We start from the raw sequence: 15,887 nt of genomic DNA, 5'->3' as shown, positions 1-15,887 counted from the left end.
GAAGTAGTCCAATGAATCTAGAAATAAATAAGGTACAATAAACAGCAGATAATGGACCAGAATTTGAAGTTTCAGTTTAAAAAACCAGGCTGCCAGCCAGAGTATAACTTTAACACAGCTTTCACTACCTCAAAATGTATTTATTAAATGTTTCAGAAATGGCTCTCTGTGAAGGACTTGATGCTTTTTGTCTGTGTTCTATGCACACCTTAGCTGAGACACAAATTTCTCAGTGATTTTAAAGGAGTTTCAACATATAAGCCAAACATCCCTCCCATTTAGCAAGGCAATCTTTAAACTCCACTTAGCATGTAAGTGTTTAAAAGGGCAATTTTCAAACCATTAAGTAGAACTCATGATGTTGGAGATCAACTATAAATCATTTGGTTACATAATGTATTATTCAAATAATTATAGCTACTATTGTAATGTTAATTGGTTATAGAGAACATCGGCTTTTAAAATTTTATTCTCCAGACACAGAATACAAGTGTTTTCTGATAGGCTTACTCATTTAAATAAGGTGTATTTCTCAGCTTCACTCATCTTGAGCTCCATATCCAATCTAAACCTTAAAATTTCTGCATCAAGAAATATTTCCCCCTGAAGAGTAGAGAACGGAGAACCCGGTATGAAGACTGGAAGCAGAAATATCTCAAAATGTGACCTCGTTAGAGATAAAATACACACAAAAAAAGAAAGCAGCTAAGTATACAGCAGTTTGATCGGAAAATCAATGATTAGCAATGAACCACAAATTAAAAACACTTAACGGCTGTCATAGCCAGACAGTTACTATCCTATCATGTAACAGCATCTTGCAGGCACTTCTTCCCCTCACACCCTGCCCCAGTTCAGAGTAGTGTGAAAGCCTAAACAAAGTGCTCATAATATTTGTTTTCTGTTCTTTGAATTTTTATGGTCTCAGAAACAGCTCCTTGATATGAGATCATTTGTACTGGAGGATGTCAGCTAAACTAACAAGGAGGACACGTGGCAGTGCCCTTCTGACACCATCAGTAGTGATGGGGTTCACCTTCTCTAGGCAGGAGGAGCACTGTTGAGCGTTTTTTCCTATTAGCTTTTTAATATTTTTGACCTGTAACTGGAAGAACCTTCAGCTTTATTGAAGGCAATCTTATTGAAGTGGTTAACTTAGAAATGTTTTGTAAAAGAAAGAAATCATATAAAAATAGCTTGACATCTGCCCCCTTTACCATATAAATATAGTGGATGTTGGAAGACAGTTAAAAAAGATAGAATATATTGGAAGAGAGTCACAAAAGGAAACAATGCTTTAACAACACTGTGCTCTACTACAGCAATGAAGCAGGTGAAGTTAACATAGAAGAAATTGAGATTGATAGGCCCCATGTATATGAAATAATATAAAGAAAAATAACTGTCCCCATCTCATCTGTTTAACATGACTGAAGTCAACATAAGATGGGAAGAAGGAAAATGAAATATTTTACAATATTTTTAGGCATGTAGTTATAGCCCATATTAGAGAATTTGAGTATCTTGATAAATAACAGTTTTCAGAAGGCATCTCAGACAAAGTCACTCAGACATCCTGGTTCTTTACTAAAGACTGTAACTGACTAAAGGAAAAACCTACTTTTTTACTTTTTTAATCCAGCATCTAAATTAGGTGTCTGAAGTGAAACACCATTCAGACACTCCATTTTCCACAGCAACAAGAGTGAAAGAAGCATGGTGAACTGAAAACATAAAGATGAGCTACCAAACTTAAGGTAACCTTTGGATTATATTTCTACCTGAAGTACTGTCTCATTTCTATAAATAAATCTCTTTTTTTCTACATTTCCAAGGGGAAAAAAATGTAGCAATGTTATGATTTTTCCCACACATGCTCTGAAACTATTTGTGGTTTATTTTTGGGGTTTTTTTGTGTTTCAGTTCTTTCATACTAAAGAACTGAAATTAGCCCCATAAATTTAACCATTCTGTGGTTTTTTACTGTCACTTCTTCTATCAGAGTACTGCATCATCAGAGTTTTTTAAAAAGAGATTGTGATTGTTAAGATGGAAGCATTCATGTTTTGTTATTATTGCACAAACCATTGCTTACAAGCCCTATATGTTATAATCCTAGAATCCCATTTTAATTTTCCCCTACCACAGAACCATGCTGTGTACTTAAGGCCTATATATTGTGATGATATATCAATTTTATACAGTGTCCACAGTTAGTTTTGAACAAAGTTTAAAATACTTCCACACCCCCAGTTTAACCTATGGATGCCTGCACCTCAGCATTTTTTGATGAAGTTGCTGAGCTTATCATGTTTTCAGGAAGCACTAGAAAGACTAATAAAAAAGGGTCTTATTAAAAAAAAAATCCCCTTCAACTAAAGCCATCCACCTTTTTTTAACCAGTGAAAACGCACTCAAAACCTGTCAAAGTAGTCACAGATATTCAAAGTCTGCACTGGCAGAGTTCCAGAAACCTGCAAGGTGTGCTCAAATTATACAAAAAAAAGAGCATGTTGCAATTGTTGACATTGAGAGCATAAAATGCTTAACATAAGGTGTATCTCTCAGAATTCAGGCTGGCATCTCTTAGCATTCAGTAGATTAAAAAGTAAGTAATCTTGCATGCTTTGATAAGTACACAAGTAAACTTTTCATTATCCAGACTCAAAGCAAGAAAGACCCTTTTAGCCATGAACAAGATGCTGATCTGATCTATCAACTTCAACACCAAATATAGGCATAGGTCCTGCAACCTTCCAAAATCCCTCTGAAATCTTAAATTCTGTTTTTCCTGCAACAAAGATTAACATCCTTCAGGCTTTGGGATATAAGTACACTTAGATGAATGAGGTCAGCAACCAGATTTGTAAGGCAAGCTGCCATAGATTAGTTTCTAAGAGACAACTGGTTTATTCAGGTTAAAAAGCAGTGATTGCCCAGAGCACTGAGTATAAACAAAAGTAAAAAAAATCCATAAGGTATCTCTGGAGTGCAATACATACTGTATTAATTTTTCAAGTGATTTATTCACTGTACACTCAGTGTAGATGCTATAGAGATTTAATTGAACAGCTTGAAAACACATACCCGATAGCAATGTTCCAGATATTGTTCAGCCACGCTTACCTTTAAAGAAACAGTCCTCATTGTGTACAATCATGATCTTTTGCTTTTTCAGACAGGCAGCTCTGTGCACTTCACAGTGGTTTTCATAGAATTCTCCATCAGACCCACACACAGGTTTGTAATGTGGCTTGCAGTGCTCCATGCACAGACACTCGGCTTGGCCAGTCTTCCCATTCACAACGCAGTGTCTGCCCAGACCACAGTACTTGTTTTCACATGATCCAAAATGGCCACCCTGACCAAGATACCCTTAGAAAAAGGGAGAAAAAAAAGGAGTTTTTATTTGATAATTACATTTTTCTTAATTTCATGCAAGATACAAAAAGGATTGATTTGAGTAAATGAAGTCTACATCTACTATGTCTTTTGTTACATCCTTGACTAATATTAAACATGTCAGCCTGACGTTAAAAAAATTTAGTCTCTTTATCATGACCTTTATACTTTCAATCATTGTCATAGGCTAACTGTAATTTAGAGCAAGATCTAGTAACAAAAGTTACTCTTCATTAAAAATTCAAAGTAAATAATTACTTTTTAAATGTATTTTTAAGTTTGTCACCTTAAGATTGCTATACTGTTGCATGCAATTGAACAATGTATTCTCTAGAATTCAGACCGTGGGATGTCTCAAATTGGAAGGGACCCATAAACATAGTAAATCTAACTCTGTGGTCCTTGCAGGACTGACTACCTGAATCTAAACCATGTGATTAATAGCATCTTCCAGAAGCTCAATGAACTCTGACAGGCAGATAAAACAGACATTCATACATTGAGACTGATCCAGGAAAAGAAATAGAGCTGAATCAGGGCTCTGAATCAGTGTGAAGAATTTAAAAACAAAAAATGACAAAACCTCTGTGGTGGCAATACAATGACATTTCAGGAAACAGAGCATGGAAGAGCATCACTGATACACCAAGGTGGCGAGAAGGAGTCACATGAACCTCTAGTGGTATTTCAATGATGACAAATGTGATTTGGATAGCAAACAGAGCTTTAAGAATGCTCCAGTAGAAATAGAGGAGTTTCTGCTGGCCACAACCTTCAGTTCCTTCTGCTCCTAAAATAAGGAAATGGACTGCCTACATGAGGCTACCAAAGCCATCTGTCTGCTTTCTATCCTATCTGTGCTGCTGCCACCATGTAAGATAAGCACTGTTGTCAGTAGCAGATCTCTTGGTGAAAAGGGAATTTCTGTGCACAGTAGTATTTCCTTACTATATCCGCAGTTTCCATTTTGACTGCCATAGAACTAAATATGGCTTCTCAGCAAGAGAAAGTGTATGATGTGAAAACGATGTGAAAATGAAAGCAGAATTGCCAATTGCAATTATCAATAAATAGGTTTTCTGATAACATAACTGTGTAATAAAATATGTATAAAAATGCTAAAATGTCTCCAAATGTGGGAATAGACACTGCCCTTCACAGTTCCTTAATTTTATTCTCTCACTTCGTACTCCTAATATCCAGAACAAACACCTGGTATTCTAATTCCTTGCAATACTTTCCTTATCCTCACATCCCAGCTGAATCCATCCTTGGCTACCCCATATAAAAATAGCAAGAAGAAGCAAATCCCAATACATAATTTGGTAGTAATTTGGTCGTATTAGATTCATTTTCCACAGTGAAGCGCTAACATGTCAGTATCATAGCTTGACACACATTTCTTCAAGCCACTGAGAATTTACGTTCTTCATTTCAGTGGTAGAAATAAACTACTTTACTCACCACATTTTCTTCTGAAGCCTATGGGTCATGCTTTGATTTCTTGCTTTCTCACACAGCACAAATTTTCTAGACAAATGTACTACAGAAAGCGCACAACCATGAAATTTGGCTCTAATGACACGCTTTCACTATATTACTTGACAACAATTTTAGCACAAAGTTGAGAGGACTACATATTCACCTCAGGTGTTGTATGGCTAATATAACTACGACATAGTGATTTTTATACACATGTAAAGACCAGACTGATGGTGGGTTTACCTGCTTACATAACAAAATGACTTCAAACAGGAAAACCCAATTCAACATTAAAATTTTCCCATAATTTTTTGAAAGTATCGTGCCCATGTATCACCACTATACATGAGCAACTGACGTTAACTGACAGAAAGGAATGCAAACCAAATTTCCCTAATCCTTTACACTAAAGTTAAGCTCAAATAATGCTTCGCAATATCCAAGGGTGCTTTACAGCACAGGTCATGTACTCATGTTACAGAATATAAGAACTTTGAAGTGATAGAATTGTTACAGTCTGAGGACAAAGTACATAAACCACTATTATTTATGCTCTCTGAATTGAAGATAAAGATCTCAGATCTCCATCTGACAATTGCTCTGAATAATTGAGAGGTGTGTGGTGACTCAAAAATGTACTGTGCAGTATGTTATGAAAATAGAACTCATTTAAAACTTCTCTTGGGACTTCATCTTAGTACTATAATTAAATCTGATGCCTGAATGCAAAACACCTTTCAGATAAGGGGGAATAATTTGCATTATATATACATTGATATTTGTAATACTGGTATTTGTCAACATATACCAATTATGTACAGCAATAAACAAGCAAGTTTTCTGCCCTAATGAAAAACCATATTTATTATGAAATGCTTTATATATGTCTTCATTTTACACCATTAACTATTCTAAAACTATATATAAATTTGCATACATCACTGCATATGCAACTCCTTCAATTGAAGTCTGTGGTAAAATTCCCACTGACCTCAAGAGAAGCAGGATTCTTTCTCCAGATGCAATCTGAAGCCTTCAGTCAGTGTTAAGTTACAGCCTTAAGTTTTAGCAGGTTTAATGGGCACTATTCTATACTGAGAAGGAAAAGCTATGTAGTGTTTCCAGTGGTTTACGGTACATATTAAAGAAAAAACAAAGTTTACTCTGAAATAGCCCACCAAACTGTGGTTACCAGATTACCACATCACTCACAGCAAAGAACTAAATAAAATCTGTGTAATTCCAAAACAGGTGACAAAAGTCTCACAGCCATAATTTTGAACTAAACATGCACCCAATTACAAAAATGTAAACAAATCAATCAATCTAACAAGCTAATGAGAAATGCCAAGAAATGGGTTTAGACGTAAGTTAAAAAAAAACCAAATGAACAACCAAAACCCAGCTCAAGTAAAATCAACTTCTGCTGCTTTTCAGGTCCAAATTGCAAAAAACACTATATTTGGCAAATCCTTCATTTTATTTTTTGTTTCCAAAAAAGGTACTTCCATAATTTTAATCTTGGAATAGAACTTCTGCTAAGCTACAGGAATCTTGCCATTAACAAAAGAGAAACCACATTTTAAACCAATATGGGCTGTGACATGCAGCCCATTCATGAATGCCTGATTATTTCAGTCACCATCAGGAAATGGACCCGATTACTTTTCATTCCTGGATTTATTATTATTGGAGGTATACTTTTATACCTTGATAATAGGATGAGATTTTTTCAGTTTGTTGGGGTTTTTTAGGGTTTTTTCCTGGTTGTTTGTTTGGGTTTCTTGAATGTCAGTGTAGCTAAGTCTCCTGGGATAAAATTTCTTAGGGTGCAGCAACCATTCAGGAAACCATCATCATCACAAACACTAAGTTTTTCAGAAATCTATTGTTCTATCTCAGCACTTAGTTTTAGAAACTAAATTAGTCTGAGAAGAACTTAGGATGCCATATTTAGATATAATTCAATAATTTAGTTGAGAAGGTAAGCAGCACAGCATATTCAATATTAAAAGACTGAAAACCAGTAAGATGGGATGAAAAATAATCTAGTCATGTATGCAAATATTTTTCCAGCAATTGTTATGATTATGTGATGATAGGCAAGTCTACATTTGTCAAATGGCACAAAACAAAAACAGGAAAAAACCACAAAAGTGTACCCATATGAGCTATGTACTCTGAATTTTCAGCTAAAAATATTATATTTACACAGTTTGAGAGAATCTACAGTACTACAGGAAACAAAATGTACTTTGTTCCATCTGAAAGTAAGTCAGGAAACATTCAAATCATCATAGCCTTAAGTTAAAAAAAGAAAAAAATCATTCTTTAAGAACTATCACTAAAAATGTTTTAGACCCAAAGCAGTCACACAGATTTTTCAAATTCTCTTGAAATTTAAAACTCTAAAGAGATGCCAAATGGGAGGGCAGAGGATTTTTATTTTTAGACAGTAGTGAAAGTAAAATTGTTTTAACTTTTAAGAAAAGAAAAATTAATAAAGCCAGTTTTAAGTTGTCAGTTGGGATTCCTCATACAGGTTTCCTATTTAAAGGCTACTTCAACAGCATCCATAGCTAAGCAAGCTGTAGGCCACAGTTTGATTCATTTACATCTGGGAATTAAGCTGATGTTTTAGCATGCAAAAGACTCGCAGAAATACACAGAGATACTTTATCATTTATCTAATCAGTTTAAAGAAATATTGCACAGTGAAACTTTGGAAATTCATGAGGATATGAATCACCACGTTCTACAGTTGGCCCTGGGCTGGAACACACACACAAAGGCTTTCTATATGCTGAGCATTCTCTCACAAACTCAGACTGTTTTCTTATTTCCCTAACAACATAATTTACATTCATGGCTTCTATCCTAACTTGCTGCATCACCCACATGTAATGTAAAACAAAGTGGTAGCTATTTTTCAAGAAAATGCACCAATATTTTGTGTGCAAATAACTAATGGTAATTTATGGGGTCAAAAGACTTGTGGTCCCATTCCCCCCCCTTCTATTTAAAACCATTCTGTAAATGACAATTCCACCTCTACAGCTGTACCTTTACTCAATACACTATCTGTGAAAGTCCCAACCAAAACTGTAATCCTTACTTTAGTAAGTGTTCAGTGTTGTCTCAGGTTTTAGTAGCAAATAAGATCGATCACCACCTACCATTAACACTTGTAGGGCATTAACACTGAGCATGACCCCAGTTTGAACTGTGAGAATCTGCTCATAAATATTAAAGCTCCAGACTTTTTCTATTTTTGAACTGTAGTATTTTATTAACGGTTCTTTAACAATTGTTTATTTCACTAGCCAGAACAACTTGTAATTACATTGACTAAACATGACACTAAATTTACACTACTCATTATCCAGAACTCTTGGTATATTAAATTCTTCAGAAATTTAGACTTTTTTTATTTTGGTTAGGAATATTTTGAGCAGAGAAAAAAATGTAAAGAGAAGAGTGGATTATTTGAGAGTAAATAAAAATTTATTCAAAAATTTGGCAATATAATGATTATAGTAATGAATTCCCACCACATAACGGCACATATCTTAACATCTAAAGAGAACTAGTGGTTCAGAGATGGGAGGGTGGTCAAACAAAAGGTCCACAGCCATGCAGGGGCAGGATGAGGAGCTGCAGCTGCAGCCCATAGCCCTCAGAAACAGCTTCTTGCACCTCAACCCCCCCAGCCCTGCTCCTACCTTCAGGAGTGGAAGAAAATCACCCACACGGCTCACCATTATCTTGCAGTGTCATGGTTGTCTTTCAGCACCAGCCAAGTAAGCTAAAGTGCTTTATACAAAAGTTTATTCTTCCTATGTGTAAAAGAATTTTTTGGCTGGCTCCTGTACTAGCCTCTCCTTCCTTCTTCCCTGCCTGCCCCCTCTGCCCTCAGACACACACCTCCCTTTTCCTCCCCCTCCCTCCTTCCTTGTAGAGGCACTGGAAATACTGTAAAGATTTACACCTGCATAGAACTTGATTGAGATCCTCTGGCAGGCTCAGTATTTATCAGTGAGGACCAACTAACAGAAATTGACACAAGCATTACGACTGTATAGGATTTTTTCAACCTTAAGAGTCAAGCCTAAATACACTTAGGAGAATAGGGGTGAATATTCAAATAAAGTGACTTACTTATTGCCCTATAAAGGTAAGTTGGAACAAAATAGGATAAAGTGACACACTTTTAAAGGGAATAATATGCAAAAACTACAGTGAGAAAAAGGAGAACAAAATAATACCAAGTCATATCAGGGAGACCTGTAAATGTTGAATTACCTAGCTATTAACCTGAAATATTGAAACCTCCCATAAAAGTGTCTGTCAGCCAGAAGCAGTCAGGTTAGCATCTTTGTTCATATGAATTTGTTTTTCTTGCCAACACTTAGAAGCCATCTTCAACAAAATTCACAGAATTTAGTTTCTTCAGAAAAGAGAAAAATCAAATCATACCTTCTTTTCTTGAATGAAATTGAAGACCAGGAACAAAAACAGCACATAAGAAAACAAGGAGAAATTACAATACAACTGGAACTACACAAAAAGCTCTTTTCTTATTAGGCAGAAACTTTTCCCCCTTTCCAGAGCCTTCACCTGCTCCTCTCTTGACCTCGTAGCAACCCCTTTATAGGCTTGATCCTCCCCAGGTGCCCAAATCAAAGGGTTCAGCAGCTGCCTACCCCTTGCCTTCTGCAATTACAAAGGCTTTCTATGTCCTCCTGCCTCTGTAAACTTTCTTGCTCACTAACAGGGCTATTAAACACCTTTTTGATTTCAGAGCAAATGCCTATGACAGTTCCACTACAGAGCCTTTCCTCCAGTGAGGTGCCTGTTCAGATTTTTGCCTATACCAAATTCAGTTTCACCACCCAAGTGGTGCTGAGCAGTGCTCTGGCCCTGTGCACAGGGCCCACACAGCAAGGTCCTGTGCGCCACCTCAGAGCCCAGGGCCCTGCCAGCTCCCTCAGGTGACATTCCATCCTAGCAAGGACAATTCTCATGCTCATGGCAACCAAGAAGGAGCTGCCCAATTCTCTTTCACTGCTAGGAGGTGATTCTTGGGCACAATACTAAACCTTGTAAAAATCTCCTTCATTAATCACTCTTCTTGTATTTGGCCAGTGACCATTAAATTTATACAATGGTCTGTGGGCTCCAGATTTGCTACTTGCCTTACACAGGGGGAATGGAAAATGCACAGGTCTGACACAAACAGTTGAAAAGATTTGGATTAGGAGCAATGCTGGCTCTAACTGTAAATATAGACGCATGTTCTTTAAGCAGTTTCAAGCCAGCAATTCATTACTTTCAATTAAATCCTTAGCTCTGATTAGCATTAGCTGTGTTTGTCTTTCTCACATATTTTTTTAATCTTTTGAAAAATGTTTATAATTCATTTAACATCAAACCAGTGGCAAAAAGAGTTTCTTTAACACAAAGCAGGAAACAATTTACACGTTTGTCTCATCACAGATACATGGACCTTTATTCAAATGGTTGATTGCTTTTCAATTGCAGCACAGCAGGCAATCCTCTATTCTGCCAAACACATCACCCAATGTCACCAAGAGCAGGAAATGTGCATTATAGCAAGAGCAGTTTTGAAAAGGTCATAGTCTGAACAACCTTTCACACATTTTAATGCTTATTTGAAATAAGGCTTTATGAATATCACAAAGGGTTAGCTTAGTTCTCAGCCAGACAAAACAACCTAAGTTTTTTTTTTTTTTTTGTTATTCGAAAGCCAAACTGATTAGTTTTAGCAACAATGATCAAAACAATCAAAAGTTTGAGTAAATTATTGACTAGAATTTTACTTAGTTAAAATTAGGAAGGCTGTTAGGATTCAGTCTCAAGAAGCAAGGTTTAACTGCTGTATCACACAATAGTATTAACTGCTCCTCTTTGGCGACTTTTGATATGAAGAACACATTTGTCCATTTGAGCTAATAGTATAGTAAAAACCTATTGTTTCCTTGATAGGTATATATGGCTTTCCCAGGGATTAAATATGCTTCTGTACGAAAAAACATTATAAAGAGGAAATTTAACTCATCCCTGATCAAGTAGCTGTTATGAAATAGGTAATTCAATTATCCACAGTAAAAACTAGCATACCACAGTCCAGATATTATTCAGTTCCTGTGTTAGACATTGAAACAACACTGTTTTGTTGGAGTTTTTAACTTCAAAGCCCTCCTTGCAGATAAATTTGTGATGTCTTTCTGCTACCTTCCCCAGGGACCTGTACTAGAAAAAGTAGCACACATATTGAGCATCATTTAAACCATATGGTTAAAGTGCAGCAGCATCATTTCTGTTCAAGGAAGGCTAAAAAAGAAATGTCAAGTATCTTCAGTTTTACTGATGTGAAACATTTGCTCCTAGTAAATTTTACATTGTCCATTTTTTTCCCGTTGTTACCAAGGAACTGTGGCGGGTTGACCCTGGATGCTAGGTAACTGCCCACCCAGCCACTTGCTCACTGTCACTGGAATTCAGAAGGAATTCAATAAGAAATTTACTCACTAATTTCCATTGCTAGGCAGATGCCCCTCCCCCATTTTCTGGAAAACAGCAGAAGTAAAAGGGCCATATTTTAACCACCAGTATTCCCCCCTCTGTTGTCCATGGAGCAGAATGTTTTATGGAGTGGGATGCCCCTTTGGCCAGTTTGTCTTCTCCAAATTTCCTGCTTTCAGAGGGGCAAAGTGGAAACAGAAACGGCCTTTATACTATTCAAGAATGTTCAGTGATGTCTAAAACTCAGCACTACCGTGGTCACCATTGAGAGTATTATGTGGGCTGATTTCATGACAGGAAAACCCAGTACAGGAACACTGTGGGAGCTCTGAGAGATTTTCAGGCATTAATAATCCAGCAAAGGGCAAGAGTGTGTGTGTGTGTGTGTGTGTGTGTGTGTGTGTGTGTGTTGTAATCCAAACTGTTAATCAGTGGCACTACCTAGAAAAAAAAATATTTAGATGAATATCAGAATATTTTTTGTTATATGGAATTTCTCATTCAATTTCTTCTACAAAAGCAGTAAGATACTAATAATTTCCATGTCCTTTACATGTGTGAAACATAAACACATGAAATTTAATGGTGTAAAGATTATAATGAGAGATACGATCTTTACAAGACCCTCAGAAAGACGGCAAAACACTAAATACTTGTATATATGAGTATAGTTCTCAGAGACACTTAGTTAAAAAACTTTGACACCAATGACCCATGTGTAGATTTCTGAAATGAAAAAACAAAACACCAACAGACAAAAAAAACCACAAAAACCCCCCAAAACACCCCAAGAAACAACCCACAAAAAGTATTTTAGAGACAATGAGAAGGAGTCTTAGAAATAATGTTTCCAAAAATAATATTACCCTCCGGACTTTGCTAGAAAAGAATTACTTTAATTATGCTTGAACTTTCCTGACTTAATTTTGCCATTTTAAGTAAGTTAAAAGTGATGCAGAGCCCTATGCACCGTGTATACACTTCCTAATTTTTTTTCGGAGCAGACTCATCCATTCTGCTCTATATATTCAGCAAAGTATTTTCTAAAGATGTTAGGATTAACTCAAATTGTCTAATAATACAAAAAAATCACACTGAAGGCTAGGCAGTATTGACACAAAAAGGCAAAATGCTATTCCAGATCTCTTTAAGAGAATATTGCTCTATGAAAAGAAAAAAATATATGGAAAAGTGAAGTGTCAAAAATCTTTATCTTGACATATGAGAACAGTCTACGTGAACAGTCCATTTAGAATTATCTTTAAATCTATGTATGTCTATTAAAAAAAATACCTGCGAAAGCAGAGATGTCCACTCAAATAAATATGTAATTCACAGAAAATAATGCCCAAGTGAGATGATTCAGTCAAGCAATGTGACTGCTGAGAATTTTTTTTTGTGCTGAGACTAAAGATATTTTCTGTGAAATATAATTCCTAGAAAAAAAAAAATAAAAAAAACCAAAACAGGCTTCCTGCTAAACCTGAGTAACACAGTTTCAATTTTATATCTAGTAGTCTTTATAGAAATAGTTTGCTATAGTATCGATTATTCTCTTCCAGTAAATATGTAAAAGCAAACTGAAGTCAAAATACAAACACTCCTACCACCAACTTCATGGAAAATCAATCTTATGAGAAAACCATATATATCTTTACAAATGAGAAAGCATTTAGCTTTCAACAGAAAGAAAAGAATCTAGTCAGATATTTCAACTGTCATGTTTTTTGTATTAGTTGATACGACTTCTTTCTTGTGACAAATTGCCCTTCTAAACATGGAAAAAATGCTATTTTTTCATAGATAATATTAGAATTTGATAAAACCCACCAGCATTCTACATAAGAATTAATCTAGGGCTATAGTAATAGACAATCCTTAGGCATTTAAGAAGTACAAGCTACAAAACTAATTGTACAAAAAAAAAAATTTTAAACTAGTATTCAACAGAGTGCTGTCTACAAGAACATTTATAGTGACACATGACTTCCACACATCTGGTTTAGCTGTCACATTTCTTCCCACCAGAAAATGGCAGAAAGTTAAACTGAAACCTATGGTCACCACAGCTACCAAATCCCTCTCTATTGTTTCAGTGGTTTAGCTAATGAAGTGCGGAAATATTTCAAATTAATGAAAATTAAAATCCTGCTATAATATTTGTGTATACACAGTTTCAAAAAGCAACACTAACTTTCTTGCCCATCAGTAAAGCCAAAAAGTTTCCTACACGATACTTTCTCATGTAATTTCAAGAAATCTACAAAATCAGCCACAGTTCTTTAGAACTAGAGAAATAAACTTTGCCATGGGAATAACTATTTTGAGCTATCATCTTTTTTTTTTAATTTATCTAACTGAATTAAAAGTCATTTCAGGTCATCAAAGCCTGTTTATGTTTGGGAACCCTAAATTATTAATTATAGAGAAATAAATATTTCATCACAAATCCTTTGAAAGTAGCAATGCCTTTGTAACTAATTTTTTACAATTGTTTTACTCATAAACAGTTTAGTTGAATGACTGAAATTATAATCCACAATATATTTTCCTCTGTTCTTAAAGGCTGCCTTTGCAGCATTTTGAAAACTATCAAACAAACCTATCTGAGATCTGTGTGAAATGACTCATTAGTTCAAATTTGCTGGAATGACCCAGATAACTGACTTTGTTTGCCATAAACAGTTATCTTTTAACACTATATATTTATCCTTATGCACAAGCGTGACTGAATTATAACTGCATGATTTTCTTTTCAATGCTACATTGTAAGGTAACATTCACATAACCCATTTTAAGTCATAGCAGAACTTATTTTACTGTCTTAATTTCATTTTGTATGCAGAAGGAGTGCAGTATTACAGTCTAGGGGGAAAAAAAAGTACAAGTAGGAATAGGAATGACTTTTAAAGCAGTTTAATCCATAAACTGCCACTGCTATTTCTGAAGAATTTGAGCATTACTGTACTTCCAGTCATATTGGTTAAGACAAACTTCTGGTTGATTCTTTAAACCTATTCGTTATTTCATACAGAACTTAACCTGCATCACTTTTTCAAGGTTCAACTAAAGCTAAACGACATTTTAACAGCATTGCTGCACATCACAGAATTCTGTTAGCACTATGATTTCTAGAAAAGAGAAAAATGATGGATAATGTACTTGTAAAGCTTTCTGGAGCTCTTGCACCTGTTTTGAAAAAGAAATGGAAAGCCCAGTACCTTGAAAGAATGGTGCATATTTCCTTTACAGTTATGTTCAATTTTCCTCCGGAATTTAACACAGTTTAAACAATACTCATCAATATATATGGCCTATTTCTTTTTCAACATAACTTTATTGGAGTGATTTTGTCTGGGCATGTATAATTGACAATGCACAGGTACTGATCTTCTTCCTCTCTCTTCCTCATCCCCACAAGAATTTTTTGACTTTCCTTCCCACATTTCTTTCCTTGACGAACTTTTTTGAATTGACAGAAGTCTTGACAGTAATATTCCACTCACAGGGATACCACAAGAGCACCACAAATTAACTCAGCAAGGGAAAAAAATTCTGTGGATTCTGCATTGTAGACAAGTCAAACTGTTTTCTCAGAAAGAGGCACACTTTCCTGTAACTTAATACCTGTGTGCTATGATAAAAGAGAAACTGAAGATTTCCAAGGCAGTGATGCCAGTTGAAACAGATAAAAATGTGCAAATGATTTAGCAAGGTGTTAAGTGCACCATCTGAAGTTGCGTCAGTAACATGAAACTCCTGCAGCTAACAGAAAGCATTCCAAGTGCTAATGACTGAACTCTTTAGACTTTCAAGGTTTGGGTTTTATTAGGTTTCTTTCAGCTCCTTTTTCTCCCCCTCTAAGTGGACTATTTGCCATTTTATTTTGGCATTTGCTAAACTTGAGTACTGGAAAAATGAGAAGTCATGCTGTCATACTGAACAAATGTACAACAAAACAATTGACAAAAAGCTTTTAGTAAATAGAGTGATTTTTTAAACATTATTATCTATTATTAAATTGTGGTTTATTATTAAATATTAATATATTTAATATTAGTAATATATTAATATTAACATATTTGATATTAATATTAGAATATTGTGTTTTAATAAAAAGGACGTATCTTTTTTGAAAATTTCTTAGGGATTATTTAGTGACTTTTATTTTAAAATAATATGTAATCTCAAAGCAATATCTAACAGACACCTTAAAAGACAATATACACCATTGGAAATAGCAGATAAATAAAGTATCATTTTTTTATTCCAAATTTTCAGTTCAGTCCCTAGAATCTAATGGTCATCAGCAATGGCCATACTCCTCACATATGCATTTGTATTTAAGATCATTCTGGCTCCTTTAGTTTATATCCTTTATTCCAATATGTGAGAGAGAGGAAGAATCTTCAGTCCTGTTTAGACTTCTAGGGGGATAATCACCAGCTTAGAAAAAA

At 35.3% G+C, this 15,887-nt stretch overlaps 1 protein-coding gene across 3 annotated transcripts in view; it reads right to left on the bottom strand.

Moving 5' to 3' along the window:
• The window catches only part of FSTL5 (follistatin like 5), a 385,396-nt gene that overhangs the window by 186,831 nt on the left and 182,678 nt on the right, over positions 1 to 15,887 (bottom strand). For all 3 annotated transcript variants that reach the window (XM_066186047.1, XM_066186048.1, XM_066186046.1), the window contains exon 4: positions 3,127 to 3,375. In XM_066186047.1, the coding sequence (XP_066042144.1) occupies positions 3,127 to 3,375 (249 nt within the window). The remainder of the gene's footprint in view (positions 1 to 3,126; positions 3,376 to 15,887) is intronic.

The sequence above is a fragment of the Chamaea fasciata genome, unplaced genomic scaffold (genome assembly GCF_029207755.1).
Source record: "Chamaea fasciata isolate MVZ Bird 193981 ecotype frontalis unplaced genomic scaffold, bChaFas1.0.hap1 SCAF_6, whole genome shotgun sequence".
NCBI classification, from domain to species: domain Eukaryota; kingdom Metazoa; phylum Chordata; class Aves; order Passeriformes; family Sylviidae; genus Chamaea; species Chamaea fasciata.
Note: the sequence above shows the minus strand (reverse complement) of the source record. Positions and strands in the feature narration are given on the sequence as shown.